At 44.7% G+C, this 27,219-nt stretch overlaps 3 protein-coding genes across 6 annotated transcripts; 2 read left to right on the top strand and 1 right to left on the bottom strand.

The window, feature by feature from the left end:
* The first annotated feature begins 8,927 nt into the window (after positions 1 to 8,927).
* Positions 8,928 to 13,423, top strand: LOC136478143 (F-box protein FBW2-like). Of its 2 annotated transcripts, XM_066476486.1 has the most exons (4): positions 9,079 to 9,215; positions 9,632 to 9,731; positions 10,127 to 10,463; positions 12,480 to 13,423. In XM_066476486.1, the coding sequence occupies exons 3-4, from the start codon at positions 10,144 to 10,146 to the stop codon at positions 13,132 to 13,134; spliced, it is 975 nt and encodes a 324-aa protein (XP_066332583.1). In that variant the 5' UTR covers positions 9,079 to 9,215; positions 9,632 to 9,731; positions 10,127 to 10,143; the 3' UTR covers positions 13,135 to 13,423. The 2 variants fall into 2 exon arrangements, with proteins under 2 accessions (XP_066332584.1, XP_066332583.1); XM_066476487.1 differs by lacking the exon at positions 9,632 to 9,731 and having other exon boundaries at positions 8,928 to 9,215.
* Positions 13,424 to 15,755: 2,332 nt separating this feature from the next.
* Positions 15,756 to 21,160, bottom strand: LOC136478142 (polyadenylate-binding protein 2-like). Its single transcript, XM_066476485.1, has 6 exons — positions 20,944 to 21,160; positions 20,760 to 20,859; positions 19,323 to 19,393; positions 16,328 to 16,519; positions 16,122 to 16,243; positions 15,756 to 16,046 (listed from the first exon to the last, which is right to left on the bottom strand). Exons 1-6 carry the CDS (start codon positions 21,046 to 21,048, stop codon positions 15,998 to 16,000), a joined length of 639 nt encoding a protein of 212 aa, XP_066332582.1. The 5' UTR covers positions 21,049 to 21,160; the 3' UTR covers positions 15,756 to 15,997.
* A 3,168-nt stretch (positions 21,161 to 24,328) lies between these two features.
* Positions 24,329 to 26,407, top strand: LOC136474934 (uncharacterized). 3 transcript variants are annotated; one of them, XR_010763047.1, is made up of 7 exons: positions 24,329 to 24,596; positions 24,944 to 25,016; positions 25,144 to 25,341; positions 25,445 to 25,577; positions 25,667 to 25,874; positions 25,955 to 25,994; positions 26,084 to 26,407. XR_010763047.1 is itself a non-coding variant. In XM_066472500.1 (6 exons), exons 3-5 carry the CDS (start codon positions 25,393 to 25,395, stop codon positions 25,988 to 25,990), a joined length of 429 nt encoding a protein of 142 aa, XP_066328597.1. In that variant the 5' UTR covers positions 24,329 to 24,596; positions 24,944 to 25,016; positions 25,144 to 25,392; the 3' UTR covers positions 25,991 to 25,994; positions 26,084 to 26,407. The 3 variants fall into 3 exon arrangements, 2 of the variants coding, with proteins under 2 accessions (XP_066328597.1, XP_066328598.1); XM_066472500.1 differs by having other exon boundaries at positions 25,144 to 25,577; XM_066472501.1 differs by having other exon boundaries at positions 24,329 to 24,611; positions 25,144 to 25,577.
* The last annotated feature ends 812 nt before the right edge of the window (positions 26,408 to 27,219 follow it).

Raw genomic sequence — 27,219 nt, 5'->3', positions numbered from 1 at the left:
GATAAAGAGGCCATAGTTTGGAGTTGTATTTTTTTTAAGTTGCCTAATTCACCCCCCTCTTAGGCGTCCACGTGTCCTACAAGTGTGATCACATTTAGGTTAGATAGCCGTACTATTAAGAGGGGTGAAACTCGTATCGAAATATGATTATCAAAGTGCCACTAGATGCTCTAACTCATTGCATATGCATTTAGGATCTAGTGGAGTGCTAACACCCTTGATAATGTTTGTGAAAATATGCTAACACATGTGCACAAGGTGATACACTTGGTGGTTAGCACATTTGAGCAAGGGTGGAGAAGTTAGAAGTGAAAAGGAATTGGTCGCGAAGACGCTGGCGTCGGTCAACTGACCGGACAAAGGATGGCAACGGATCGGGTTTGGGGCGGATATCCGCGGGTTTCGGGTTCTGCGGGTTCGGGTTTGGGGATGGTTTTTCACCCACGGTTTTCAGGTTCGGGCCCCGAAACCAATCGGGTTCGGTTTCGGGTTTGGTTTCTCACCCGTGGATATCCAATGGATACCCGAAATAAATCATTTCGAATTAAAACTCATGTTTTATAATATACTAATAATAATTTGTTTACTTAGATTATTAAATTTATTTAAAGTTGACTCATGAAAATATTTATTATTTGTTGCCTCTTGTTTATACATGTGAATATGTGTATATATATCCGTAGGTTTCGGGTATCCATTTGGGTTTTGGGTATCCGTTCGGGTTTCGGGTATCCGCGGGTTTGGTTTTGGTTATGGATTTCCACCCGGATCGGTTTTCGGGGCGGATTCGGGTTTCGATTTCGGGTTTCAGTTTTGGGTGCCCGGAGACTCCACCCGATCCGAACCCGACCCGTTGCCATCCTTAGACCGGACGCTGGGTCTAAAAGCACAGGACGCTGGCTGCTTACATCCGGTCGAACTGGTAAGACAACACAGTGCCTAGGGTTAACCACCGGACGCTGGACTGTGTTCGGTCAAGGTGGACCGGACGCGTCCGATCGAAGAAATACGCCTCGGGGAGCTTACTGGAAACGACCGGATGTTGGGGCTTCAGCGTCCGGTCAGTTTTGCCGGATTGTTCGGTCAGCTTCGTAGCCGTTGAAATCTGATGAACATCGTTTGAAACAGATGACACGTGGCCGCCATCGGGCGACCGAACACTGAGGAGCAGCGTCCAGTCAGTAGGACCGGAGCGTCCGGTCACCCCGATCAGTGCCCAGTGAAGGAGTACAATGGCTTTGTTTCATGGGTACTTCTATTTAAGCCCCATGGCCAGCTGTGGCTCACATCTTTGGCCATTTTGCATTGACATAGCAACCTTGTGAGCTTAGCCAAAGCCCTCCCACTCATCTCCATCATTGATTCATTATCTTTATGAGATTGGGAGTGATCCAAGTGCATTGCTTGAGTGTTTGCATCTAGAGGCACTTGGTGTTTGTGTTATTCTGCGGATTTTGCTTGTTACTCTTGGTGGTTGCCGTCACCTAGACGGCTTGGAGCAGCGAGGATCGTTGAGCGGAGGGTGGTGATTGTGAGGGGTTCTTGACCTTTTCCCGGTGGAGCGCCAAAATGTACTCTAGTGGATTGCCCGTGGCTTGTGTGATCCTTATCTTGTGTTGGTTGTGCAGCACCCTATTGAGGGTTTGGCGTGTGATGCCAATTAGCGCGTGAACCTCTAAGTGAGTGAATCACCACAACGAGGACTAGCTTGCCGACAAGCAAGTGAACCTCGGTAAAAAATCATTGTGTTCATCCTTTGATTCTGAGGTGATTGGTCTTCATTGTTATCCACACTTGTGATTGATTGGTTCATACATCTACACGGTGGTATAACCTTCTTGCCTACTCTTTACATTATCACAAACTAGTTGTCAAGCTCTTTAGTGTAACTAGTTGTGAGAGCTTGTTAGTTTGGTTAGTGTGTCTCTTTAGTTAACTTTTGAGAGCACACTAACTTAATGTAGTGATATAGCTATTGTGTGGATATACTCCATCTAAACTAGAATTGTGGTAGGTGACTTGCATTTTGGTAGGCTAGCGCAAAACTCGCTTCGCCTCATAATTGTCTAATCCTTTTGTTAAGTGTTGTTGTAGAAATTTTATTAGGCTATTCACCCCCCCTCTAGCCATTAGGACCTTTCACCTGATCCGTGGCGCGGCAGAGCCGAATTTAACTCCCGCCGCGGCCTTCCTCCTCCCGTGCCCGAGCAGTCGCAGCAGCACCGTAGCCCACTGGTTCGGCCGCGACCGTGCGCGAGTTGAAACGAACATGAAGCAAATAAATGGACAACAAGTTCGCACACAACATGTTCAATGGTTTATGAGTCTGCAAGTTTTCGGCGACAATATTCATTCGACAAAAGTTCGACGTAATGAACTAAGTCCTAGAAATGTAAGGATCCCTCGAACGCCTCTTGGAAACCTCATCGTCCGATGGAAGAAGGTGGTCGTCGTACTCCACCTCAAGAAGGTGGTACAGCTGGTGCGGCGTGGGACGGACCATCCTGTTATAATTTGATAAACAAAGGGTTAGAGTATTCAAATTAACAATATTCAGATTAACATTACGTAGCCATTTCCAAATTTGAAGTACTTGTTATGCAATACGAACACAATATAAAATCACCTGCTGCCCTCGTACTCTATGCCGGCTAGCCTTGTGACCAGATTATTTATAAACGGAGCTAAGATTCCTGCCACGGGTCTCGTTGAAGTCTCCCCCGCCGTACATATCTTTGCCATACCCCCTCATAGCGTCCATGTCCCCCTTGAGTCGCCTCTTCTTCCTCCTACCCTTCCCTACCTTCATTAGATCCGGATGCGACACGTAGTCATAACCATTATAAGGTGCCCACTATGTCGAGTCAAGGTATGGCTCGAAGCTCATCTCCTAAATACTAACGGTGTTTGGACGGAGATACAAGGGTGACATATATAGCAGATCCTCATAGTTGTACCCGCGAACCCTGCAGGCCGTGATCATATGAGAGCAAGGGGCATGCATGATCTGAGGGATGTTGCAACTGCACTCTACCTTTTCAAGATCAACTCGGTAGTTTCGTCCACCATAACGTTCACCACCCAAGCTTGTGCCACCCTTGCCCTGTACACTAAAGATATGACGACAGGGTCCATACGGCTCGGCGGTGTGCTGCTTTGCCAATTCCTCGGTCTCCTTCAAATGTTTAGCTCTGGCCTTTCTAAAACGCCCCTGTTTAGCTATATTCCTCTGTGCAAGTCCCTACCTCTTCACAAAATATTCGTTGCACTTATGAAAGGAGAACTCAACAATTCCAGACACAGACAACGATCGTACTCTAGTGAATACACGGTTGAAGGACTCCGATGAGTTAGTGGTCTTGATGCCATACCTGAAACCCCCATCGTCATATGCTAACGCCCACTGAGCCTTCTGTTCCATCTACGCCTCTAACCAGGTCTTCCGTTGACGCCACCAGAAATTAGCGGCAAAGTGTCTCATGCACCATCTATGTACTAGAGGTGAGAACCCATCTATATGCTCAGCTGCAGCATTAAGAAGCCCTACGTGACAGTCGGAGATCAAACATATAGTGCGAGTTGGACCAAGCACTTGCACATGAAGAAGCCGCATGAACCATGACCACGATTCATTGTTCTCTCCCTCTGCCAAAGCAAATGCGACGGGTACTATCTGGTCCTTAGGATCAACAGCAGCAGCCATCATCAAGGTGCCCCTGTACTTTCCTGTCAGAAAAGTGACATCAACAAGTACGACTGGCCGACAAAACTGGAATACATGTTCCGTTTGCGCGAACGACCAGAACACACGATACAGGACATGCCTCAATGGGTCCCGAAAAAACATTCCTCTGGTGTCCACAAACCATTTTAAACCAGGGTTGTAGTAATGCATTGTACATAAGATGCGGGGCACCCTGTTGTACGCTTCCTCCCAAGTACCTCATCTAATGGCCAGAGCAATTTGCTTAGCACGCCAAGCCTTTCCGTACATCACATCATACTGAACAAATCCAGATATGGACTGTTGTAAAGAAGACATCGAGATGTCGTTATTGTCATCAACGAGCCCCAATATACGACGGGCAAGGTAATGTGCAGTGAGCTGCTGATGATTTTCCTTCCCCCTATTGTCTAGGCAAGTGTGGGGTTCAACAACTTTAGTTATCCTCCACTTGCCATCACTCTGTCTCCTTCATGTATTTAACCTCCACAGACAACCGTTTTTACATATCACGTGGTACCTCAACTCCTGGTCCGAACGAGTCACAGTGTATGGCCTATGATGGTACACAGCATAGTCCTGAAGGAAGAGTTTCATCTCTGACATTGTGTTGAATATCATCCCCTTCCTAAGGATTTCTTTCTCATGGTTGTATAATGAATTCCTACACATCTGGAGACTAGTGTCACAAACTGCCATGTCCATCATGCTGACATCCCTATAGTTCGGAACGCCCCTGAAAGGTACGTTCTTCGACCTTAGTTGCTCAAGCTCAATCGTTGTGTAAGGTGGTGGTGGAACATACTGCTGCGCTTCGCTAATTCTGGCCCATGAATCATATGGGGTATCATCTGCAGCCAAATCTGTGACTAGTCTACCCTGAGCCTGGGCACCATGCAAAACCTCAGTTGGTACTGGTAATGGCATAGTATGAACAGGTACTGCCATGGCATCAGGCGATGTTGGCATAACATCTGTACCTCCTTGGTCCTTATCATAATCGTCTAAATCACTGCTGACTACATCACCGATCCTGTCTTCCTCCTCCTCCTCCTCTTCCCATTCAAACTCATTCACATCGAAGTCATTGCTTATACCAACTGCAGTTGAATGAAACTGCTCCTGCGTCAACTGACCGTCCAAATCTATGTTATCCTGAGTTGCTTCCCCTTTGACCCCTAATTTTTTGTCATTGCCTCCAAAATCAACAATGGACGGGTCGTCATGAACACCCTGCATCCTGTACCCATTGTCCACCACCACCTCAGCCATAGACACATTGGAACCTTGGAGAACCCTATTGTAGCGGGACCAGTGAGCAAGGTCGCGCAAGGACATAAGGACATAGTGTGCCCTAGTCTTTCCAGTATCAAACCTCCCCTTTAGTATGAAATCACCGCCAAACTTTATATTCAAACGGACACAAAGGTCGTTGAAGCTAGGAGGTTCATCAAACCATTCCAATTCTTCTTCCATATCCTCAAACATACCATCTTCTCTCCTAACACTTCCTCCATACAAAACTCTAACACAACAATCCATCTGCAAGACCATTTCTAGAAACTTCATCAAGTCGTCGAAATCGTCGTACGTAATATCCATAGTTTAATAACTATACTCGCTATACTAACTATACTTTAATAATTTAACTAACTTTATTAACTATAATAACTATATTAGGGGGAGTACCTCGCTGCAGCGGCCGTGCCGTGCCGTGGCCCGAGGGGGTGGCGCGCCGACGTGCGGGCGCGGCGTCCGTGCCGTGCTCGGCGATGGGCTGCCTGGAGAGGGCGGACGCGGCTGGCTCGCTGGCTGGCGCGGGAGCACGCGGCCGCGGCTACCGGCCTGGCGCGGGCGTGGCCTGCTTCGCGGTGGCTAGGCGCTGCGCTGCTGCGGCTGCTCGGGCACAGGAGGAGGAAGGTCGCGGCGGGAGCTATATTCGGCTCTGCCGCGCCATGGATCAGGACGCGGCAGTGCCGCGCCAAGATCGGTGGCGCGGCATAGCCCTGCCCCGTCAGCGGTCAGCGCTCCTGGTCGCCGCCACGTTAGCCCTTTGCCGCGCCGGCATGCATGGCGCGGCACAGGCATTTGGCCTCGCCAGGGTAATAGGCGCGGCCAAAAGTGTTAGTTTAAAAAAAATCAGAGGTGTTAGATTTAAAATTTGTTTTCAAAAAGTGTTAAAATTAAAAAAAAATCCGACATAGTCTGCTGCTGCAATTATGTTTTTGAACATAATATTTGAAAAATACCTAACTAAAAATACTGTTATACATGAAGGTTTCTTTTTTATAATGTTTTTAGATAATGTGACTTATTTCTCATCAGATTTTTTTTTCATGAACTGCAGTCTCTCAATCCTCCAGTATTGATTTTTGTTCAAAGCAAAGAGAGGGCCAAAGAGCTTTACAAAGAACTGGCATTTGACGACGTTAGAGTTGATGCAATTCATGCAGATCTCAATGAGCAGCAGGTATTGCTTTGCATATTATTGTTACTGCTATATTTCAGAGACGTCGGTGCTATTTTGTTTAGAGTTGCGGTTCTTTTGTATCAGGGCCTCGTTTAGATCGTGAAAAAATTTCAACCCGATAAATAGTAGCATTTTCGTCTTATTTGACAAATATTGTCCAATTGTGGATCAACTAGGCTCAAAAGATTCATCTCGTGATTTCGAACTAAACTGTGCAATTAGTTATTTTTTTTACCTACATTTAATACTCCATGCAAGCGGCTAAAAATTGATGTGATGGAGAGAGAGTGAAAAAACTTAGAATTTGGATGGCATCTAAATAAGGCCCAGGTTCACATGTTCTCAACATATGTTTGCTTTACTGCAGCGTCAAGATGCTGTTGACAATTTGAGAGCTGGAAAGACCTGGGTACTGATAGCAACAGAAGTCACTGCCCGGGGAATGGACTTCAAAGGTGTAAACTGCGTGATAAACTATGATTTTCCGGAGTCAGCTGCTGCCTATATTCACAGGATACGTAAGAAAGACATTTGGATTTGACTGACGCAGACACTTCTGCCTGCACACTGACAATGTTGATGCCTGAGGTCTGATGTACTCCTACATTTGATTGGCTCAATATTGATTCATGGTTATGAATTTATATAGAAATATGATAGAACTTTAGATTAGTTTCTTTTCAAATATGATGGCTTATCATCGTGCCTGTTAGGTTCCTTTCTTTGAATACTTATCAGATATAAACGTGCCCAGCTTTTTCTTGCACTAATAAGATTATTAAGTGATCCTTTAATTAGTTTGCAGTCACATTAGTTTGCATATGTGCATCTGGTGTGGGAACCTTGTGATACTGAAATGCCTTATAAATGTATCTATATTTCCTCTGTACAGGACGATGCGGAAGAGCTGGTAGGTCTGGGGAGGCTATCACGTTCTTCACAGAGGAGGACAAGCCATTTTTGAGGAATATCGCCAATGTGTTGGTATCTTCAGGCTGTGAAGTGCCTTCCTGGATAATGGCAATGCCAAAGCTCAAGCGAAAGAAGCACAGGGTGGATAGGGACCCAATCTCCAACTTCCCTGATGAAGAAAAAGAGCTCAAATCTTTCGGTTCTTGTGCATGATATATCTGCATTAAACTTTTAATATTGTTTTCATGCAAATATTAAACATAATTTTTACCTGCGTCTTAATCAGGTGATTTGTTGGCGCGCGAGAGGACGCGCGTGATGGACCAGTAGCATATCAACCGCCCGCCCGTCCCTGCAGACACGTTCACATGCACGCTAACGCTAGTAGGCGAAGAACAAGGTCTGAACAAAACAGAACAAAACGAGGCTAGCGGCAGTAGCAGGTTCAACGCAACTAAAAGAGTTAACTTCTAGAATAACCGGGAAATTGATTTTAGTATAACTGATGTTAAATGGAGTAATACCCAGAAAGTTCTGAACAAAGCAGTGCAAAATACGAAGCGTTTTTCAGGTGTTCAGACTCCATGTTGTTATGTAAGTACAGGAGGTGAGTTTTAATTTGACGTTGCAGCTGCGTTTACTGTGACAGCGAGACTGCGTTTACAAAGGGAGAGAAGAAGAGACCATGAGCATTGGCTGCACGTTGCATCGGCGGCGTCGCGTCGCCGGGAAGCGCCAACTCCTCTGTGGTTTATAAACAGACAGACGCAGTGACACTGGAGACACAGTGCTCGTCACGCAACTCACGGCTGAAATGGCAGGAGCAGCAACCCGGCGGATGCCAAAGCATTGGTCCATTGCACACTGACGTGACCTTGTGCGCTGCCAGCGGGAGTGTTTGGTCTGCGGTCACACTTTGCCACGCCGCAGCCACAGAAATCAGGCGCTGTGTTTGGTTGGCAACAAAAACGAGGCCACAGAAATCACGGCCTTGTTTAGATTGAAAGTTTTTTTTTAATCTGATAAATAGTATCACTTTTATTTTATTTGGTAAATATTGTTCAATCGTGGACCAACTAGGCTCAAAAGATTCATCTCGTGATTTCCAACTAAACTGTGTAATTAGTTATTTTTTTACCTACATTTAATACTCTATGCAAGCGGCTAAAAATTGATGTGATGAAGAGAGAGTGAAAAAACTTAGAATTTGGAGGTGATATAAACAAGGCGCAGGAAATCAGGCGGGTGTTTCATGACTAAATTTTAGAAAGTGTCAATCGAGAATGTTGTACGGGGTGTTCGGATATTAATAAAAAAATAAATTACATAATCGGTCAGTATTCTACGAGATGAATTTTTTAAGCCTAATTAATCCGTCATTAGCAAATGTTTACTGTGGTACCACGTTGTCAAATCATGGACTAATTAGACTTAAAAGATTCGTTTTCCAAATTAGCCGCAAACTATACAATTAATTTTGTAATTAATCTATATTTAATACTTTATATCTTCATATATTCGATAAGACTGCTATTAAAATTTAGGAGACCTGCAGCTCGCCACAGCCTGACGCACTTTTAGGCGTTGCGGACTACGGCGGGCATCCAAACACGCCTGGTAGGATTATTTTGTTATTATTTATTTACTCCCAGGCTCCCGCAGATCCATCATCCATCCATCCATCCATCCATCCGTTACTAACGGACACACGAAAGTAATTTTTAAGACATAAATGAATTCTGGTCTGAATTTACGTGGAAAGAGAAAAACAGCCTACCTTTTTATTATTAAAAAAAAATCCCAACGTGCCGTGCAATATCGGCGGCGGGGGGCAGCCGGGCAGCTGCATCCACAGCGCGCCGCGCGCCCCTCGTTCTGTTTTGCTTCTCGAGGACGAGAACACACGCACACACGGAAGAAGCTACTTACAGCTCTCAGCCTTCTTCAGTCTCCTTGCCCCGAGCACCCTCACTCGCAGAGTCGCCCTCTCGATTCTCTCTCAGTCCAGCTCCAGCCGCAGCAGCAGTCCCCTTCCCCCTCCTCCATCAGGCGTTGCCTCCCGCAGATCCGAATTGGAATTTGGGCCTTCGTCTCCACACCACCAATCCGGTAAATACGCGGGCAATAACTCCCTCCTAGCTGCTTCAGAGTTTCTTGCGCTGTTCTCTCTCGCTGGCGCGCAAATTATTATGCTGGGAAAGATGATATTCTTCCCCTTTGGTAGCTTTGAGCCCAAAAGGCCGAAGCTTTTGCGTTCTTCCCCACAAATATCTGGAGCCGCCGTAGCTTTTGTTTGGTATGGCCATGGGTTGAAATAAATAGGACGCGGGATGCCCACCAATTGGCACGCTGCGCTTTCCATCCCTGCAGCTGCAAGAGGCCTTCTTTTTAGATCTGTGCTGTGCCTTCCTCCTCTTCCTGGTACCCTGTGATTGGAGTCAGGATTTGTGTTTAATGAAGCTCCTTTTCTTTGCCAACTTTTGGATGATGCTTACATCTTATCAGTTCGCGTGCTTCTTGGATAGGTTGCCTTCTTTGGGTTTGCTCGCAGCACACACAAAGCCATTTTACTGCTGGGAGGCTGCTGCCACTTTTAGCATCTCTGGCTCTTGAGTGATCTCCAAGGTAAGCAGCGCCCCACTCCCTTGGAAGAAACGGAAATAAATAAAAATGTTTTGTTGGGCAAGGAATTACACTCCGCATCCCTCCGTGATTTCTGAAGTTTTGGTTAGAAATTTTATGATGTTGCTTGATAAGAATCGTCTCTCCTTTTCTCTGATCTTTCAAATTGTTCGCTTCTCTCTGGTTTTGCTTGCCTCAGTCCGCTTGCAAGATCTGTCAGTTTCTTTGATGAGAGAACATTGGCGTACGAAATGAAGTAGCAGTAGCTCTATTCCCCACTCCCATTTTGAGTTTTTAGCCTGAACTGCGGCAGTTCATCTTGGTAGTTGAAGCATTCATTTCTTCAGCCGTAATGGATGATGGGATAGCTCGTAAGGCCGGTCCTTTGCCTGCTGCAGGAAAGGAAAGGGAAGTGATGGGGGAGTGCGAGCACGGCAAGGAGGACAGGTGCTGGGAGGAGCTGTTGCCGGACGCGCTGGGCCTCATCTTCCGCAACCTGCCGCTGCAGGAGGTGCTCACCGTCGTGCCGCGGGTGTGCAAGTCCTGGGGGCGGGTGGTCGCCGGCCCCTACTGCTGGCAGGAGATCGACATCGAGGAGTGGAGCCAGCAGCAGAGCAAGCCGGAGCAGATCGGCCGCATGGTCGAGCTACTCGTCGGCCGCAGCGGTGGCTCGTGCCGCCGGATCAGTGTCTCCGGGCTGCCCTGCGATCCGCTCTTCTCGTTCATCGGAGACAAGTAAGCGTGAAATCTGACAACGCTCTATTTTTTTTCCTGTCTCATGAGCCGGACTGTTTCAGCGACGAATATTAGTGTTTTTCTTGCCCCCCCCCCCCCCCCCCCCCCCCCCCCCAACAAATCAGGCAGTGTCAGCCATGCCTTTTCAGTGAAGCGAACATGGCCTTTGTGTTTCCGTTGATTTTGTCACCATTCCTGTGGGAAGTGAACATTTTTGCAATTTATTTTTTGTGATATCCATTTGCGTAGTGCAGTAGATTAGAATTGTTCTATACGCTCATTATAACACGCCCTGAGTTTTTGAATACTCAGATAAATTCGGAAGGTAGCCTCTCCATCAGGTTTGGTTTCGGACTGTCGGTTATCTTAGTGGTGTGGTGGTGTTTACTTGCATATTTGCTGAGAACAGGCAATTAGTCTGTATATTTTGAATTTCTGATGTGCAAATTCAAGTCCATTTATTTGTTTGTCTAGGCTGGCTTACAGATCATTCTGATTGATTAGGAGGCTAGAAGTGGGCCTAGTCAAACTTTGAGATTTGGGGCTGGACTGCTGGAGCAATAAAATCTGCCCTCGCAGAGAGTATGAATTCAAACTGCTGATTCTCAGTACGTCGTGTGAAGGAAAATGGTAGATATGGAGCTTGCAGCATTATGCATTCCAAGGCATGTTTTAGCCTTGAATCTCACTTGTAGGATATGGATTCCCTACGAGGTTGATCAATTGATATAGAGTCTGTCTACTACAAAGTCATATGTTTTATGCAGTTTGAACACATGATTTTTTTTCACCATAGTATTAAGGGGGTGTTTGGCATGGCTCTGGAGCTGAACTCCAGCAACTCCAGCCAATTTTCCAGCCAAACACCTCAACTCCAAAACTCCATGGAGCTGCCAATTCCATGGAGCTGTAGTGCAAATGGAGGTGGAGTTTTGGAGCACCTCTTTTGCAGCTCCGACTCCACCTAGAGCTGGCTCCACCTAGAGCTCCGACTCCACCTAGAGCTGGCTCTACCTGGAGTTCTGGAGTGGAGCAGCTCCACCCAGAGTTGGAGCCATGCCAAACAGGGCCTAAGATTCAACAGCCTCTACCCTTCTTCTAACTCTATTCTCCAGCTTCCATAGATCACAATTTTTTTTTCTATAGAAGAACAAATCATAGATCCGCCACTGCCATGGCCGGCGCGGGCGCGGGCGCGAGCTCGCCGATCACCGTCGCCGGTGCTGCCGGTGAGAGAGATAAAAAAAAATTAATGTGTTTTTTTTTTTGGCTAAAACACGTGTGTGTTGTATAGCATTTCTGATATATATATATATTGTTCTGAATTGTTTGCATGATGAACTAGGATTAGACATTGTTTTCGAATTGAGCTAATCAGTCTGTTCGCTTGTTGGTTTTAGTCAGCCCAAACCAGCCAGCCAACAGCATTTTTCTCTCACAACAAACCAGCACCAGCCAGCTCAAACCAGCTCAGAAACCAACCAGCGAACATGCCGAATATATTCTCTGCCCATGCGCAATACTCCTACAAATTATTGGATTTGCAAGTACACACACAACACACGAGTACTGGCACGCACATGCATACACTCATCAGGCTATCACAATTACGCCTTGTTTAGCTGGACCCCAAAGTCCAAAAAGTTGCTACAGTACTTATCATATCGAATGTTTGCGGCCCATGCATGGAGCATTAAATGTAGATAAAAATAAAAACTAATTGCACAGTTTGGTGGGAAATTGCGAGACGAACGTTTTGAGCCTAATTAGTCCATGTTTGAATACTATTTGCCAAATAAAAACGAACGTGCTACAGTAGCTCAAAATCCAAATTCACCCAACTAAACAAGGGCTTACACCACGTCCCATTGCCTATTGGCAGGTCAGGTCAGGCCAAGCCCCATTCACAGTCTATCAGTTGGGCCGCGTATTGTAGTAGTAGCTGTCATTCATTTCAGATTTTGCACTGACCGATCCTGCCGCATTTTGTTCATGTGTTCGCTGATCATCTACTAGTGCACGAGCCCTCCGGACCTTGGAGATTCCCAGGAGTGAGATCAGCGACTCGATAGTGGAAACCGTGGCGCCGCGGCTATCAAACGTCACTTTCCTAGACATCAGCAGCTGCACCAAGATCGGAGCCCGTGCCCTGGAGGCGTTCGGCAAGCACTGCAAGTCCCTGGTGGGGCTCCGGCGGGTGATGCACCCGATCGACCTGGTGGACAAGGTGTGCCAGCACGACGAGGCGCTCGCCATCGCGTGCAGCATGCCCAAGCTCCGGCACCTGGAGATGGGGTACATGCTGATCGCGACGGAGGCGGTGCTGGAGATCCTGGGGCAGTGCCGCGACCTCAAGTTCCTGGACCTGCGCGGCTGCTGGACCGTGGACGACAAGTTCCTGCGGGAGCGCCACCCGGGGCTGCGCGTCCTGGGCCCCCGCGTCGACGACTGCTACGAGAACAGCTACTGGGAGGAGTGCTCCGACTACTCGGACGACTCCATCTACTCGTGGGAGTTCATGGACGACGTCGACGACGACGACTACGCCGTCGGCAGCGACGACGAGGCCATCTGGGACGAAGGACAGGGCCTGGAGAACCTCGAGGTGAGGTTCTACGGCGGCGGCTTCAGCGAGAGCTTCACCGGCTTCGACTGGCCACCGTCGCCGTGAGCCCGTGACCCGTGAGAGCTGCTGCTGCGGTTGCGTTGACCGTTTGCGGTTCTTGCTTCTAGTGTGTGCGTGCGTGCGTGAGTCTTTGTGTGTTGTTCCCAAGCTATGCTTGCAGTCGGCAGATGTGTGCTGTGCTGCTCTAGTACCGTGTCTGCGACACCAGTCCTTCCTCTAGCTTGCAGTATGTGAAGTGAACTGCTAATTGTACAATCTAGATGTAAACTCCGGTGTTTACACGAAGGAAATCAGTATGCTGCACCGGTGAGATTTCACCGATGCCATTGCCATCCCCATCCTAGTCGGCTAGTCGCCTAGTCCTAGAGAAAGAGAGAGGGGGAGAGAAAATACACGAACATGATCTTTATAGGGTGTCTTGAACTTATCAATCGGCTCCAGAATCTACAGTATTTTTCTTTCATAACAAATCAACTTTAGTTAAGTCGATTTTAATACCGATCGAATAGTCCTCACGTAGGAGTACTGTATTGGACAGGTCGACGTGCAAGAGAAGGACACTGGACACCGCAGCGGAGAAGAGAACCCTGCCCCGCTCGCTTTGAGATGCACATGTGAATGCAGCGGAGGAGCGGCAGGGCAGGGCACCCCCGGGCACACGCAACGCAAACAGCTAGAGAAAAGCTACCCCGCTTTTGGACCGGACCGGACCACGGCGTCTGGCTGCCAGAATCGGTGGGGAATTCGATGGATGGGTGCCTAGTAGTAGGCCTACTAGCCTGGGTGGCGTCCGTCCGTCCGTCCGCCCGTCCGCCCGTCCGTGGCTGGCAATGGCACTGGCATCTGGCAGCCCCGCCCTCTCGCTGCCTGCCGTGCCGCCTGCGCTGCGCCTCTGCGAGAGCCTTGGGCCTTGGCGCTGCTGCCTGCTGCTGCACGCTAGATTCTGACGGGTTTTTTCCCAATACCCATGCGGGTGCAGCCATTTTATCTACCTTGAGGTATGGTCAGCCTTGTTTGGTTGGACCAATTTTTTTTTGAAATGATACTGTAGCATTTTCGTTGTTATTTGACAATTAGTGTCCAATCATAGTCTAGTTAGGCTTAAAAGATTCGTCTCGTGAATTTCGTCTAAACCGTGTAATTAGTTTTATTTTTTATTTATATTTAATGTTTCATACATGTGTCTAAAGATTCGATGTGACGAAGAATCTTGAAAAAATTTGCAAAATTTTGGGAACTAAACACCACCAGGTCTGCCAGCACTAATAGATCGCTTGGCCAGGATTTGCCTACTTGACATCACGCGGCTGGTGTACATAGGAACCTGTGTATCAGGATTGGTTCTTTTGCAGCTGGTTGCACTGCTCAAAGATCCACACAAACAAATGAAGAAAGGGCCATGCATAGGAACCTGTGTATCAGGATTGGTTCTTTTGCAGCTGGTTGCACTGCTCAAAGATCCACACAAACAAATGAAGAAAGATCCACACAAACAAACTTGAGCTGAACATTTTCTTTCCTCTTTCTTTTTAATGCTGGAGCGAGTCGAAGAGCTACAGGCGCAGTGAAATAAAAAAAATACAAGTAACTTTGATCTGAATAAAAAAGATGGCTGTGGGGCCACTGTACTGTACTACATACACGTTTTTGGCAAATACTCCTACTTGTACAGCACTACACTTTGCTGTGGCTGTGTGGGCCAGTGCCCGAGATCTTTCTTGATTAGTGCGGCCTCAAAAGGATAGGAGAGCATAAACTTTTTGGAAATCCACAATTGACACCGGCATCAGGATTGTTAATGAGGATTTCTGAATAGGATGTCTGTACTCTTGCTATTCCAAGCCATGCTCTTTTTCACTTTCATTTTTATGTTTTCCCTGTGTCCTTACCTCACCTGCCACGCCTTTGTTTGTCCCCTAGCTTTATTAACTTTGCAAGATTCTCTGGTTGGGACTTGTGGTTGACAATAGCTTGTGGGAGTAGGCCTGCCGGCTCAGCCTTATCAAGTTGTTGCTGCTCCTGTAACCGAATGACTATAGGGCGTGGGAACTAAACAAGGCTTAACTCTCTTTGGCATCAGCAGCATCATGAGAGAGGCCGTCTGCAATATTCTTTGTGTGTTGGAATGATGGGCAAAAGGGCGTGTGGGGGTAATGCTAGTATATTTCAGAGACTTTATGTCGGCCCTGCGGTAACAACGGATCAGCTTTGCCCGCGGTAAAACAGTCTGGTAAAGGGAGACTGATTATTAGTTCGTCTTTTGATTTGCAATTGTAAGCTTAGTCTGGCACTCTGGTGTAACAACGGGACTTATTAGTTAAGGCCTGAGGCCCTGACGCATCACCGGACGGTGTGCTTGGAACTCGGAATCCGACAACAGAATAGATGCTCAACACTTCAACAGAGACCTTGATGATTGTGGACGCTGAAGCTTTTACTGCTGAAACTACAGGAGAATCCACTATAACCGAACCGAGGTAGCTGCAATCTGCAAACAAGACAGTGCATGCGATGCTTTCCCTTCATATAACTAATCTCCCTCAAATGAGCAAGGAACGATCCACTCCCATGCCCGAGCTTGTCACTGTCACTGCTTCTCATTCGGTAAGTGCTGTATAGCACCGTCGTCAGAATCAAGAACGACAGAAAATGCAAACAATAGCGACTCTGGGAAAGCACGGGGATATATTGCGTTCTTACTACGTCCTGTATTACAGGCCAATACCACGTGTCGCTTATGAAGGCACTTAATACAGAGGTCAGAAAAGGCAACTGATACAGGAGCGTTGAGCCGCAACAATAATGTCTATTATCGAATAGTGCAAACGATACAGCTGCAGGTTTAATTATTCCCGGGACTGAGCAGTGACCATGGCTGGTTTTGCATTGAACTTCACTACCACGAACTTCAGATGTAAGGTCTGTAGCGCATAGGGCGGCGGAATCTGGGAGCCCTCCTGCAAAACCATAAAAGGTAATGTTAGAAAAGAAAACTGGAAATCCACATTGGACTAGCACACCACAAGACTTACCCATAACCATATGGGGGGAAGTACGGTGCTCCATATGATCTATAGGGGTAGCCATGGTAGGGATTATACCCACGTGGTGGACGCTGCTTCATCCCAGGGACATTAGTCCTCTTCGGTGCAACCTGTCAAGCACATAGCAAAAAAGTAAAGCAGTTGAGAAGCGTTTTTTTTTTAATGTCTTGAGCCTCTGCCAAATCTTTCTGCACCTTAATCTGGCGACCATGCAATTCAGATTCATTCAAGTTAAGAGCTTCCTGGACAGCTTCTTGTTCCAGAAATTCAACATAAGCAAAACCTTTTGGCTGCCCAAACTTGTCAGTCAAGATTGTCACCCTGTTGACAGTTCCACATGCTTGGAAATGCTGCTGCACTTCTTCTGGGGTGCAAGCATAATCAACCTGCAGTTACGATTGTATGTCAGTTAAAATGATGTTAACTTAGTGCCAGACTGCCAAATGGATAACAGAAATGTAAGGCCACAAACTACGTGTTATACCATTAACCAACACACTAGGTAAACTAAGCACCAAACAGGTGAAAAAGGTCTACAACACAAAATGCAACTAAGTGGAGTAATTGATAGTTGAGGCCAGTCTTGTATAAATGAAGAAAACCATCACTTAAGCAGTGACCACTGTATAGGGGCAATTTAGTTGATGCTGAACTTTGAAATGCTTATAAGTTATAATAGCTCTTAAAAGACAAGTATTCCTTTTGAAAATAAACTTGGTGCAGTCCTAGAATGTTATTCATTTTAAAAGCTGACTCTCTAATAGACTTCCTTTTGAAGGCATATGTATGGCAAAATAGGAGAATCTGTTGAAGTAAGAAACAATGTGCATTTAAATGGTATTGAAACTTAGGTCTAGGTGCCAGTTTAGAGGGAAATCGAGTACAGATTTTTGCAGGTCAATATGTACTATACAAGGCAAACGTCACCACAAAGGGATATTAGGGAGAACTGGCAGGCCAAGTTGACTAATACGTAAATCAAACAACATAGAAAGGGGTACGATGGAGATACGGGAGTGAACAGTAAATACAAAAAAAATACTTAATACTTGTTTAGGTCACAAAAACTTGATGTTTAGGACAAGATTTGATCAAACATTAAAAAAAAATACAAACATCAATAACTACATACATTAGTCTGGAAGCATGTCAGTTATATGTATCAGTTTTTTTCTCAAACTGTGCAGCAGAGCTGCGAGTCATTTCATTAAGAAGAAAAGGAGAATAAAACAAGCGAGAGAAGCAGAATGCCTTCTTCCCAACCAAGCACACGCGCGCCTAGCAAAGGATTAGCAAAAGACAACCACCAAATACTACAAGTGACCACCACCAGCACATCCGCTATATAGAAGGATTAATCGACCACGGTGAGCGACATTAGGGTCAGCTCCTGGAGAGCTAAATCCCCAGCAGTAAACCATAAACTGCTCTCATGTGGAACAGCCTGCAGAACAGCTCTAACACATGGTCTATTTCCATCAAAAACACAATTATTCCGATGCTTCCCTAGTTCCCACCAAACACAACTGTTCAGTTATATGTGTCGATTTGTGTTCAAAATACTTTCAAAATCTCTTATATTTGAAGAATATATTCTAGAAGTAATCAGTGGTCAAAGATACGCATTGAAGACCGTGCAAAGTCAAATGTATATTGTGACCAGAGAGGGTATCATACCAGGAGCCTGTGTTTGGCACGGCTCCTCTTGAGGGGCTCTTCCGGAGGAGTCAGAGCCGTTTTGGAGGAGCCACAATTTGTTTGTGGCTCCTCCAAAACGGCTCCGGCTTCTCTCCTTTTTACTGAAAAATGGCTCCTCTAGGAAAACATTTGGCAGGGCTCCTCTGGAGGAGCCAGAGCCGGAGCCGAAGTGGAGCCCTGCCAAACAAACTTGCCGCACTGGATTTTTTGCAATTTCAGACTAATGCAAGAATGCAAAGGAAACAAGGATCCATCAGTCATTTTTTCCTTGTAGCATCCAGAACTGTTCATATTTCAGCTAATTTCTACATTAAATCTGCATGTCACTAGCATGCACCAAAATATCAGGCGGCATTTATTAACACCATCAAGGAGGTACAAAACAATTTTCATAACAGCATTGCTATTTTTTAGCGAATCTGCAATCACTCGTATGCACCAAAATACGAGGCAGCATTTATTCTCATGTTAGTCAGAGAAAGATGTCATCACTATATGATCCGATAAAAAAACAACTGTTAGGTGAAATGTGGAATAAAAGACAAAGGTAGGAAGATAGCCAGAGCACAAGTTAAGAAACAGCAAAGAATAGAGTCAAGATTAATAAGGTTTCCTACTGTTACACTTACATGTCATACTTATGCACCACTCAGGTGATATCAGTGAACCAGCAGCTACGAACCACACCAGATTCCACCATACCGGCTCCAGTCAAAAAGTGCCATCCTTCTTTTGCTTCGCCAGGGAGGCATTTTACCTATGATATCTATATTATACCTTTTTACTCTTTCCTCTTTTTTTTCCTTTCTTTTTTCCATGCACTTTTTTTTTATATTTTTTCAGAGATTTTTCTATCCTTTTTTTTCTTTTCATTCTATGCTAACTCTAAAACATGACACAGATGCCCATTAGTCAATTTGAAAGGCTTGCTCAAGCACACTAGCCCTGCGACCATCACCATTACTTAATTAATGCACGAAAACAATAAAATAAAACACCATAAAGATAGATCAAAGGAGTATTGATAGCAAACGATGATAGTAAGCACACATAAAGCATTTCATAATAGCAGCGCGATGCATTCTGAGGAATGGCATCGAGAATGGGGGCAAGGAGGCAACATCAAAATTAGGAACAAGCTTTGACAATCCCATCTGCCAGTAAAGGCATCCAGCACTAAAACATTTTTCAGTAGGCACCAACCATAGAATTTCAGAAGAAGGGAGTAGCAAGGTAGTTGGCTTTTTGAGAGAAATAATTCATAACTAAGCAAGTGCCAATGAAATATCCATTAGCTAGTAGGCAATATGTATGTGCCATTACATAATAGATATATCCATGTTTCATACTCCGTGCTTCATACACATTGAATAACAAAAATATGTTACATGGAAATTTAAAAGTGACATAACATATTCACGCTAATACGCATTGGATGCATATACTCACAATAATAAAGAGAGGGAGATAAGAGAGATTTTAAATTCTTACATTTCCAACATAGACAGAGCGGGCATCCACCTGCTCCTTTGCCTCAGCTGTAGATGCACTAGGGTCACCTCCTGCAAAACAGAAGAGCTATTATGTCAAGAGACATTGCATCTTCTTGAACTAAACAAGCAAGCTAAAATTAAAGTAAACGCTTGACCAAATCAAGTCATGCACTAATGTTGGACTTGGACCAGCATATCCACCAGAAGACAAATGAAGTAAGGCATAAAACAAAATCTGGAAGCCTCATCATATTTGAATTCTCCTTTCGGATATACGCTAGGTTGAAACATGGGATGTGGATCTACATGCACACAGAAGAGGTACTAGTCCCTCTGATCACAAATACTTGGCCAAACTTTTGAAACTTTGACAATCATTATTTATAAAATTTAGTTCGGAAGCATGAATATCATAAATGTAGATCAGACTTAAAAGCTTTAATAATCTCATAGTATGGCATAAAATATTGGTCGAGCATGTCATGTCCAAAAAAATGACATGTATTTTTTACAGTAGCGAGTGCCAATTTGATCAACATAAATATAGATCACCAGAAGGAAATCCCTACATACACAAGATGTCCATACACTGCGCAGAAGAACTTTTCATTTAAAACCACCAAACAGTACCCAAGACATAATAAAATTAACCCACGGAACAAAGTATGGAACTACTCAGAAGAATGAAATCAATATTTTAGTAAAAGAACTAGTTCCATTGCATGTACATGAATGATGCATCAATGGTTAGTGTTACTATCTGGAGTATGCAGTAAGCAATAGAAGAGGGATTGTCGATTTGCCATACTGGGGATTAGTGAATAAGATATGAATGATACAAGTGGACTTCTAAGAAGACAGAAACACCAAGAATAGGATGGAAAATATAGGAGGCCTAGGGACGAGTATGACAACAAGGGGTAGGCATACATGGGAAATATAAATTTTATCAAGAAAGCTTCTCAGCGAGTTCCTGGTCTTGTGCATAAGAAAAGAGCCTCAGCAACAGAATATGAAAGGACATCTAAAATCCATGTCAAATTCGATTCTAACTGCTCTGTGATCAGAAAACACAAATCTAAGTTACATGTACAGCATGTAAGCAAATTAAATTAAGAATTCAAGGTGTGTAGAAAATATGTATGGCATGATCACATACTTCACATCCACTGAACAGGTTAAAAAATTTAAGGAAGTGAACAGACGTAGGATTTGTCACAATCTCGCAATTTTATTTTACCAAGCTAACCAAATAACAAATTGGGCCGTAGTTACAGACACTGATATTAACTCGCTCGAACACTCTTAAAGCTTCTTGTACACACAGATCGTCCAGGTATATAGCATATCAAACCGCTCTAATGAAGCCTAAACGCACCGCAAAAAAGCACCAAGCATCGAAAAGGCAAGGTGGGAGAGCACATAGGAAGACAACCTTGCATCTCCTTGGCGACCTTGGCCTGCATATCGCGGAGGGCGGCGGCCTCCTCCTCCATCTCCTTCAGCCTGCGCTTCATCTCGTCGAGCTCCTGCAGCTGCACGCAACCCAAGGGGGTCAACAATCCGCAAGGACCTAGGGCTAGGGTATAGCGTTAGACACACGGATCCAGAGGTTGTACCTTCGCCGCGTCATCCCCGGCGGCCGCCATATCAACGTCGGCGCCGTCCATGTCGCCGTCCTCCGGGATCTCCTGGCCGTAAACCTCGTGCTCCTCCTCGTCCATGGCGGCGCGTGAGCTCCCTCGCCTCCCCGATGGCCCGATCTGACCCGATTCAGTTGCGGCAGGTGCGGGTTTGGTGGAGGAAGGATCCGCCGCATAGGGATTATTTACATATTTACTATCGTTACGAGGTGAGTGGTATAAAAAATGTCATATCAATGGCTCCATGTAACATGTTATGACTCGCCGCATAGGGATGGGACGGAGAGAAGTCATGCGCCTCCAATAGGCTGAAATTTGACGGGCCTTATGGGATTTTCGATCATGACGACGATAGTGGCCTGTTGATGTTAGAAAAGTATAGTAACAGGCTTATAGCCAGCATTTTGCTGATGCAGAGTGGAGAAGAGAGGAGAGAGCTCGACTCTTAGGGCACTTCCAATACGGAAACCTAAAGCCGGTTTGTTTGGTCGTAAATGATCGTAAATTTTTAGTCAAAATCGTATTTTTCTCTCATATCAAACCAGCCAGCAGTAATAATCTACGATCGTACATGATCGTATCAGCACCAGCCCAACATACTCCTGAACCAACGTGATTTCTATCCCTATTAATTGTCTTGCTAGATAGGCATCCTGTGGCAATCAATTTGACGGAGAGAGAGCACGAAACATAGAGACGACGTCTAAGTTAGACTCGACGTCTACGCGAGCAACGATGCAATGGAAACCATCGAAGCGTGCGTTGGGGAGGAGGACCATCGTTTCCATCAGCAACTGGGATCTCATGCGCGAGGCTCTCCCCAGCTTGCCGTGGACCTCTCTCGCGACGGGACGCCGGGACCTCGCGCCGCCGCGGACCTCGTGCGCCGGCGCACGCAGACGTGGACGTCGTGCGCTGCCACCCGCCACCATGGACCTCACGCGCCGCCGCGGATGTCGTGCGCCGCTGTGGACCGCGCGTGCCGCGGACCACGCAGGCTGCCGTCCGCGCTCCATTGAGCTTGCTCACCGCCGTCTCCACCCGTCATCCAGCGCTGCAGCCCTCGCACGTAGCAGCGGCCCGCGTCGTCGCCCCGCGCAGCCTCCCGGGAAGGTCACGCGCCCCAGCCCACACGGCTCGCTCGCGGAGCACGTACACGGTCCACCGCCCGCGCGGCTCGCTCGCGGAGCTCGCGCCCCCAACGCCCGCTCGGCTCGCCCTACCCCGCCTTCCTTCCCGTGTCGTCGCTGACGCCGCCGTGCGCGTCCGCGCCCAGCGCCGGCTCGCGGGCTTGCTCCACCGGCTGGAACACCTGATGGCGCTGCGACGCCATTCACAGCTCTCCACGGCAAGCAGGGACAGGACGGAGTTCATGGTGCAGAGCACGATCTCGTTCACGAGAGGCGCATAGGATCCAAGTATGTGAGCCAACAACGCTGTGAATGATTGGCCAGATTTTTACTTGGACTCAGTTGCACTGTGGAGAATAGTTTGAATCGTAAGCTATAGAAACCGGGAGTGCCATTATTCTAGCATCAAACTAGACACAGAAGCGTAGGTATTTGTAGGCCTAAACAATAGTGATATGAGAAGAAGTACGAAAGAAAAAATAAGACATGTACCAAGTAATAATGATAAACATTTTTTTATAGGCAAATAGACATTATATAACTTGGTTCTTATAACTTAAGTTATAGTCAAACAATTAGCTTTATTATTGACCTTCCTCAGCCTGGGAACGCCAGGTAATCTTCCTTGTCCGACCCCCGCGCCCCATTGAGGGCTCGTTTGTTTGGAATCGTTACTGTCCAAAAGGATTCCTGCTGAAGTCTGCTGCATACAATTTAAATAAACATTCTTGGCCGGAACGATTTCGCGACGTCAATCCCCGGGAACCGAACATGCCCTAATTATTTTCTGCCCAATTGGTATGGTGCGTCAATTTTTCGGCCCAGTTAGGATAATGCGTCAGTTTTTTTTATCTTTCTCCTTTCCCTTTTTCCCTGCCGACCCCTCCCGCAGGTTCCACCCATGTGAAGCGCTGCGTGACTGACTTTTTTTTTCTCTTTCTCTTTTTCTCTTCTCTTTTTTCTTATTCTTATTTCCTTTTTCCATATTATTTTCTTTTGTATTTATATTTTCTTATTCTTTTTTCTTCTCTTTGGTACGTATGTTAGTTTTTTCTTACCTTTTTTTATTTCTTTTTATAACATGTTTCTTTATTTTCCTCTATTTATTTTTCATAAAACATCATCTTTATTTTTTTTTCTTTTCTTTTTCTTTTATTTCTTTTTGTTCTTTCTTTTTTTTTATTTTTTTCTGGTATTTTATAATTCTTTTTGTTTTTTTCTATTTTTCTATTTATTTTTTATTTCCCTTTCTTTTTTTCTATTTATAATTTTATGTTTCACTTTTTTATTTTATAGATACACATGATGTTCTGTCATGTATTTTTTGATATCTGTGAGTATAAATGTGATGTTCTACGATGTATTTTGTGATGTTTAGTAGCATACATTGATGTTCTTGGATTTTTTATGTTCGGTAGCATTTTTTCTTTTTTTTTACTCCAGTTAATTACTTCACTAATTTTATTATATTATTTTTATATTTTCATGATATTTGTGATGTTCATGTAGTATACATATGATGTCATGTGCTATATTTTTGATGTATTTGTGTTAATGTGATGTTATACGATGTATTTGTATTGTTCAGTAGCATTTTTCTTTTTATTTGACTATAATTAATTACTTCACTAATTTTATTTTTATATTTCATTATATATGTGATGTTCACATAGTAAACATACGATGTTTTATGCTATATATAATTCTCAATATTCGTGTAGTATTAACATGATGTTCTACAATGTATTTGTGGTTCAGTGGCATTTTTTCTTCTTTTTATTTAACTATAATTAATTACTTCACTAATTTTATTTTTTATTTCTTTATTTTTATATTTCAATATATATGTGATGTTTATGTAGTATATATATGATATTCTATGTTATTTTTTGTGATGTTCGTGCAGTGTTAATGTGATGTTCAACGATTATCTTTAAATATATATTTTATCATGAACTTGTTAAATTTTTTATCAAAATATATTCATTTAGGGTCTTGTTTTGAAGAGTTTATTACTAGGAACGCGATGATGCAATTTGTCGTGAGAGTGGAGAAAAACACTGCCCCTGCCTCGCTGACCTCGTCCCGCCTGGAACCCCGCTTCGCTTGACTTGAGTTCAGGCATTAGGCGCGCGTGGCCCAGCTAGTTCGGAAGGAGAAGGCCCATCTGAAGCCCAACTACACCCCGCAGATACTTACTGCGAAATGACCCTAGCCTTCCCTGTTCTCGCTCCGCACACCGCTGCCACTCCACGAGCACGCCGCCGCCACCAGCCTCTAGATCTCATCCGCACACCACACGCCAGCGGCCGGCCGACGCACGTCGCTCGCCCGCGCCCCTACGCGGACGCACCAGCTCCTGGTACCCGGCTCCTGCACTTGGCGGCTGTGATCGTCGCTCGTACGTCATATTTCAGTCCTCGCACCAGCAAGCTGCAAGACTCGTCGCCATCCATTGGCACAAACAAGAAGCAAGAGTTGCTGGGCACCGCTTCCCAGGTGCTAGTGCTTGAGGTCACTAGTTGACTACCAGTCATAGGCTCGTAGTCCTTTTCTCTGTTTCTGATCTATATTTTCTTTGGATTTGAGATAGCATGTTTTGTTGCGGACTTGCGGGAACGGGATCCCCGCGGGGATTAGATCCCGTGCGGGGACGGGGATGGGGAGTCAGGGAATTCCCCGTTGCCATCTCTCACGTGGTGGCATGTATTGTGTTTTTCTGATTTTAGAGGCTTTGTACGTCAGTCTTTTATTTTTCTACTATGGTTAGAAAAACGTTACGATTTTGATTTTCGTTTCAGTTTTGATTTGTATTGTGCTGTTTTGTTTTCCTATTTTTGTTTCAGGTTCATTGCTTTTCTGGAGCAGCAACGAACTTAGGGAGACAAGGAAATGGCCGCTCAAAATGATGCTGTTATGGTGAGTGATTTCTAGCTACATGCTCCTTTCTTATTTGAATATTTCGATATTTTTCCTTTCTACTCTATCTGTTTCAAGATGTAGTTTAGTATCGACTTTTTGATACACCTTTCTTTTTATCACGTAGGGGAATCTTCTTGGTACAGTGTCCAATAGTGTGGTTGCGATCCTTGTGGAAACAACCGAAGATCACAAAGCATATTGGTACAGTGTCCAATAGTGTCGTCTGGTATTTTCTGGCACTGTTTTAGCATGTCGGCAAGATTTTGTCTATATCGTAACTGTATCTGAGATCACAAAGCATATTGGTACGGCTACTATTAAGGTGGAGATACCAAACAGCGATTTTATAACCCTTAATCAGAATAATTTTCACATGGATGAGGAAAATGATATTGTTGGGATTCGTGTTGCCAATCCAACACCAGGAGAAGACTATGGTTTTCAGCATTTGGTAGAGATTGGTTTCAACGAAGACGATCTTCAAGATCAACAAAAAGTATATACATACAACATCGGCGAAACTACTGATGTCCGGATGCTAACGCCTGGTTCAATCATGTATGCTTATTGTATATTTGAATTTTGTTCATTTTATTTTAGTTGGATCGTATTGTGCCTAATTTTTTTGTTTCCTATGTCATAACTAGATTAATTGAGAATGAAGAAGGGTCATTCGATCATAATTCAGCAGCGTACAAATCTACACACTATGGTGCACCAGTACTCAACGAGGATGGGCTACTTGTTGGCATATGTTATAACAACAGTGGAGATCAAGCTGCAGGATATTATAGTGCATATAACGCCCAGTCGATAGCTGATAAAATTGAGCGTAATCAAGGAAGAAATTTCACGGTAATGTTGATGGTGCTGAAATAAATAAATTTTGATATGAAATTTCGTTGCTGATTTATGTTTTGTTTCTTGATATGTAGAGTATTGCAGTTGCTTTGCAGCATTTGCGGCAATGAAATGGTAAAAGGCAAATGTTCTATGATTATTTTGTTTTGTTCACTTGTTTACTTATTCAGATGAGTCTGACTTGCATACCTCTTCTCGCGCAGGGTTTAGCTACCTTCATTGTTGATGCAGCAGTATTGGACACTTGCACAGAATTCGTGGCCACTTCAGTGTTCACACTAAGCTTTCTTTATATTATGTGTAATGCACGTCCATTTGTGTCGAATCTAGGCTTGTTGGTTGAGTGAGACTTCCCATTCTTAAGACAAATCTCAACGGGGTGTTTCATTTTGATGCTACGGATGATGTCATGTCTTCTATAGTGCTTAGAAATGCTGAATGAAACACCATTATCAAAGCTTGTTTCATAGGCTAGTCATAACATTTAATACACGATGCTCGTGATTGTTGGATGAAATTAAATTTTATGCCCCTAAAGCTAGTTTCACAATGTCTGATTGTTGGATGAAATTAAATTTTATGTCCCTAGTGTAAGATGAAACTAGTCTTTCTTATTTCATTCATCACTAATTTGATACCACATCATTAAAAATACTTACATGGTATAGTATATTAAAAATACTGACATGGTGACTAGAGGATGCTGGCTCTGTTCCAAAATTCAGACTGTAATGTAAAGTTTGCGAAAGATAGTGGATCATCGGCGTGACAGTGTATGGAACCTAACTGTATTTGACCTGACGTGGCAGTGAACGGAGCTCAACTGTATTCGATGTGTTTAGTTGAAATGAGTCCTCGTCCCTTGCATTGCAAGTTGGATGCGTTAGTTCAGTTAAGATTGCTTTGCCATTGGATGTGGTCATTGTTTGTGCTTGTCCTTGGATCTTTTTTTTTTTTTTTTGGAAATTTGTCCTTGGATCTCACTTGAGACGATGCATGCCGGTGCCACTAAACAGCGAACGTTCACCAGATTGTGCCACTAAACTGCGAACGTTCACCAGATTCAAATCTAGTGAACGATTAGACAGCCCCCGCGACTTTCTATTTTTGGCAAAAAAAAATCCGCAACTTTCCTTTTTTAGTAAGGCCCCGTTTAGTTGAAGCCAAAAACCAAAAATTTTTGCATAGTACCCGTCACATCAAATCTTGCGGCACATGCATGGAGTACTAAATGTAGACGAAAAAAAAACTAATTGCACAGTTAGCCGATAAATCGTGAGACGAATCTTTTAAGCCTAATTAGTTCATAATTGGACAATTTTTACCCAATAAAAACGAA

The sequence above is a fragment of the Miscanthus floridulus genome, chromosome 8, assembly GCF_019320115.1.
Source record: "Miscanthus floridulus cultivar M001 chromosome 8, ASM1932011v1, whole genome shotgun sequence".
Lineage (NCBI taxonomy): Eukaryota > Viridiplantae > Streptophyta > Magnoliopsida > Poales > Poaceae > Miscanthus > Miscanthus floridulus.
This window is presented reverse-complemented; position numbering and strand designations above follow the sequence as displayed.

Excerpts from the sequence above, each read along its gene's own strand:
- LOC136478143 (XM_066476487.1), top strand. The coding sequence starts at position 10,144 with ATGGGGGAGTGCGAGCACGGCAAGGAGGACAGGTGCTGGGAGGAGCTG. Across the intron at positions 10,464-12,479 it reads TTCTCGTTCATCGGAGACAA|TGCACGAGCCCTCCGGACCT; the intron begins GTAAGCGTGAAA and ends ATCATCTACTAG.
- LOC136478142 (XM_066476485.1), bottom strand. The coding sequence starts at position 21,048 with ATGGACGAGGAGGAGCACGAGGTTTACGGCCAGGAGATCCCGGAGGAC. Across the intron at positions 16,520-19,322 it reads GCTCTGTCTATGTTGGAAAT|GTTGATTATGCTTGCACCCC; the intron begins GTAAGAATTTAA and ends TCGTAACTGCAG. Across the intron at positions 16,047-16,121 it reads TTCCCCCCATATGGTTATGG|GAGGGCTCCCAGATTCCGCC; the intron begins GTAAGTCTTGTG and ends ATGGTTTTGCAG.
- LOC136474934 (XM_066472500.1), top strand. The coding sequence starts at position 25,393 with ATGGATGAGGAAAATGATATTGTTGGGATTCGTGTTGCCAATCCAACA. Across the intron at positions 25,578-25,666 it reads CTAACGCCTGGTTCAATCAT|ATTAATTGAGAATGAAGAAG; the intron begins GTATGCTTATTG and ends TGTCATAACTAG. Across the intron at positions 25,875-25,954 it reads ATCAAGGAAGAAATTTCACG|AGTATTGCAGTTGCTTTGCA; the intron begins GTAATGTTGATG and ends CTTGATATGTAG.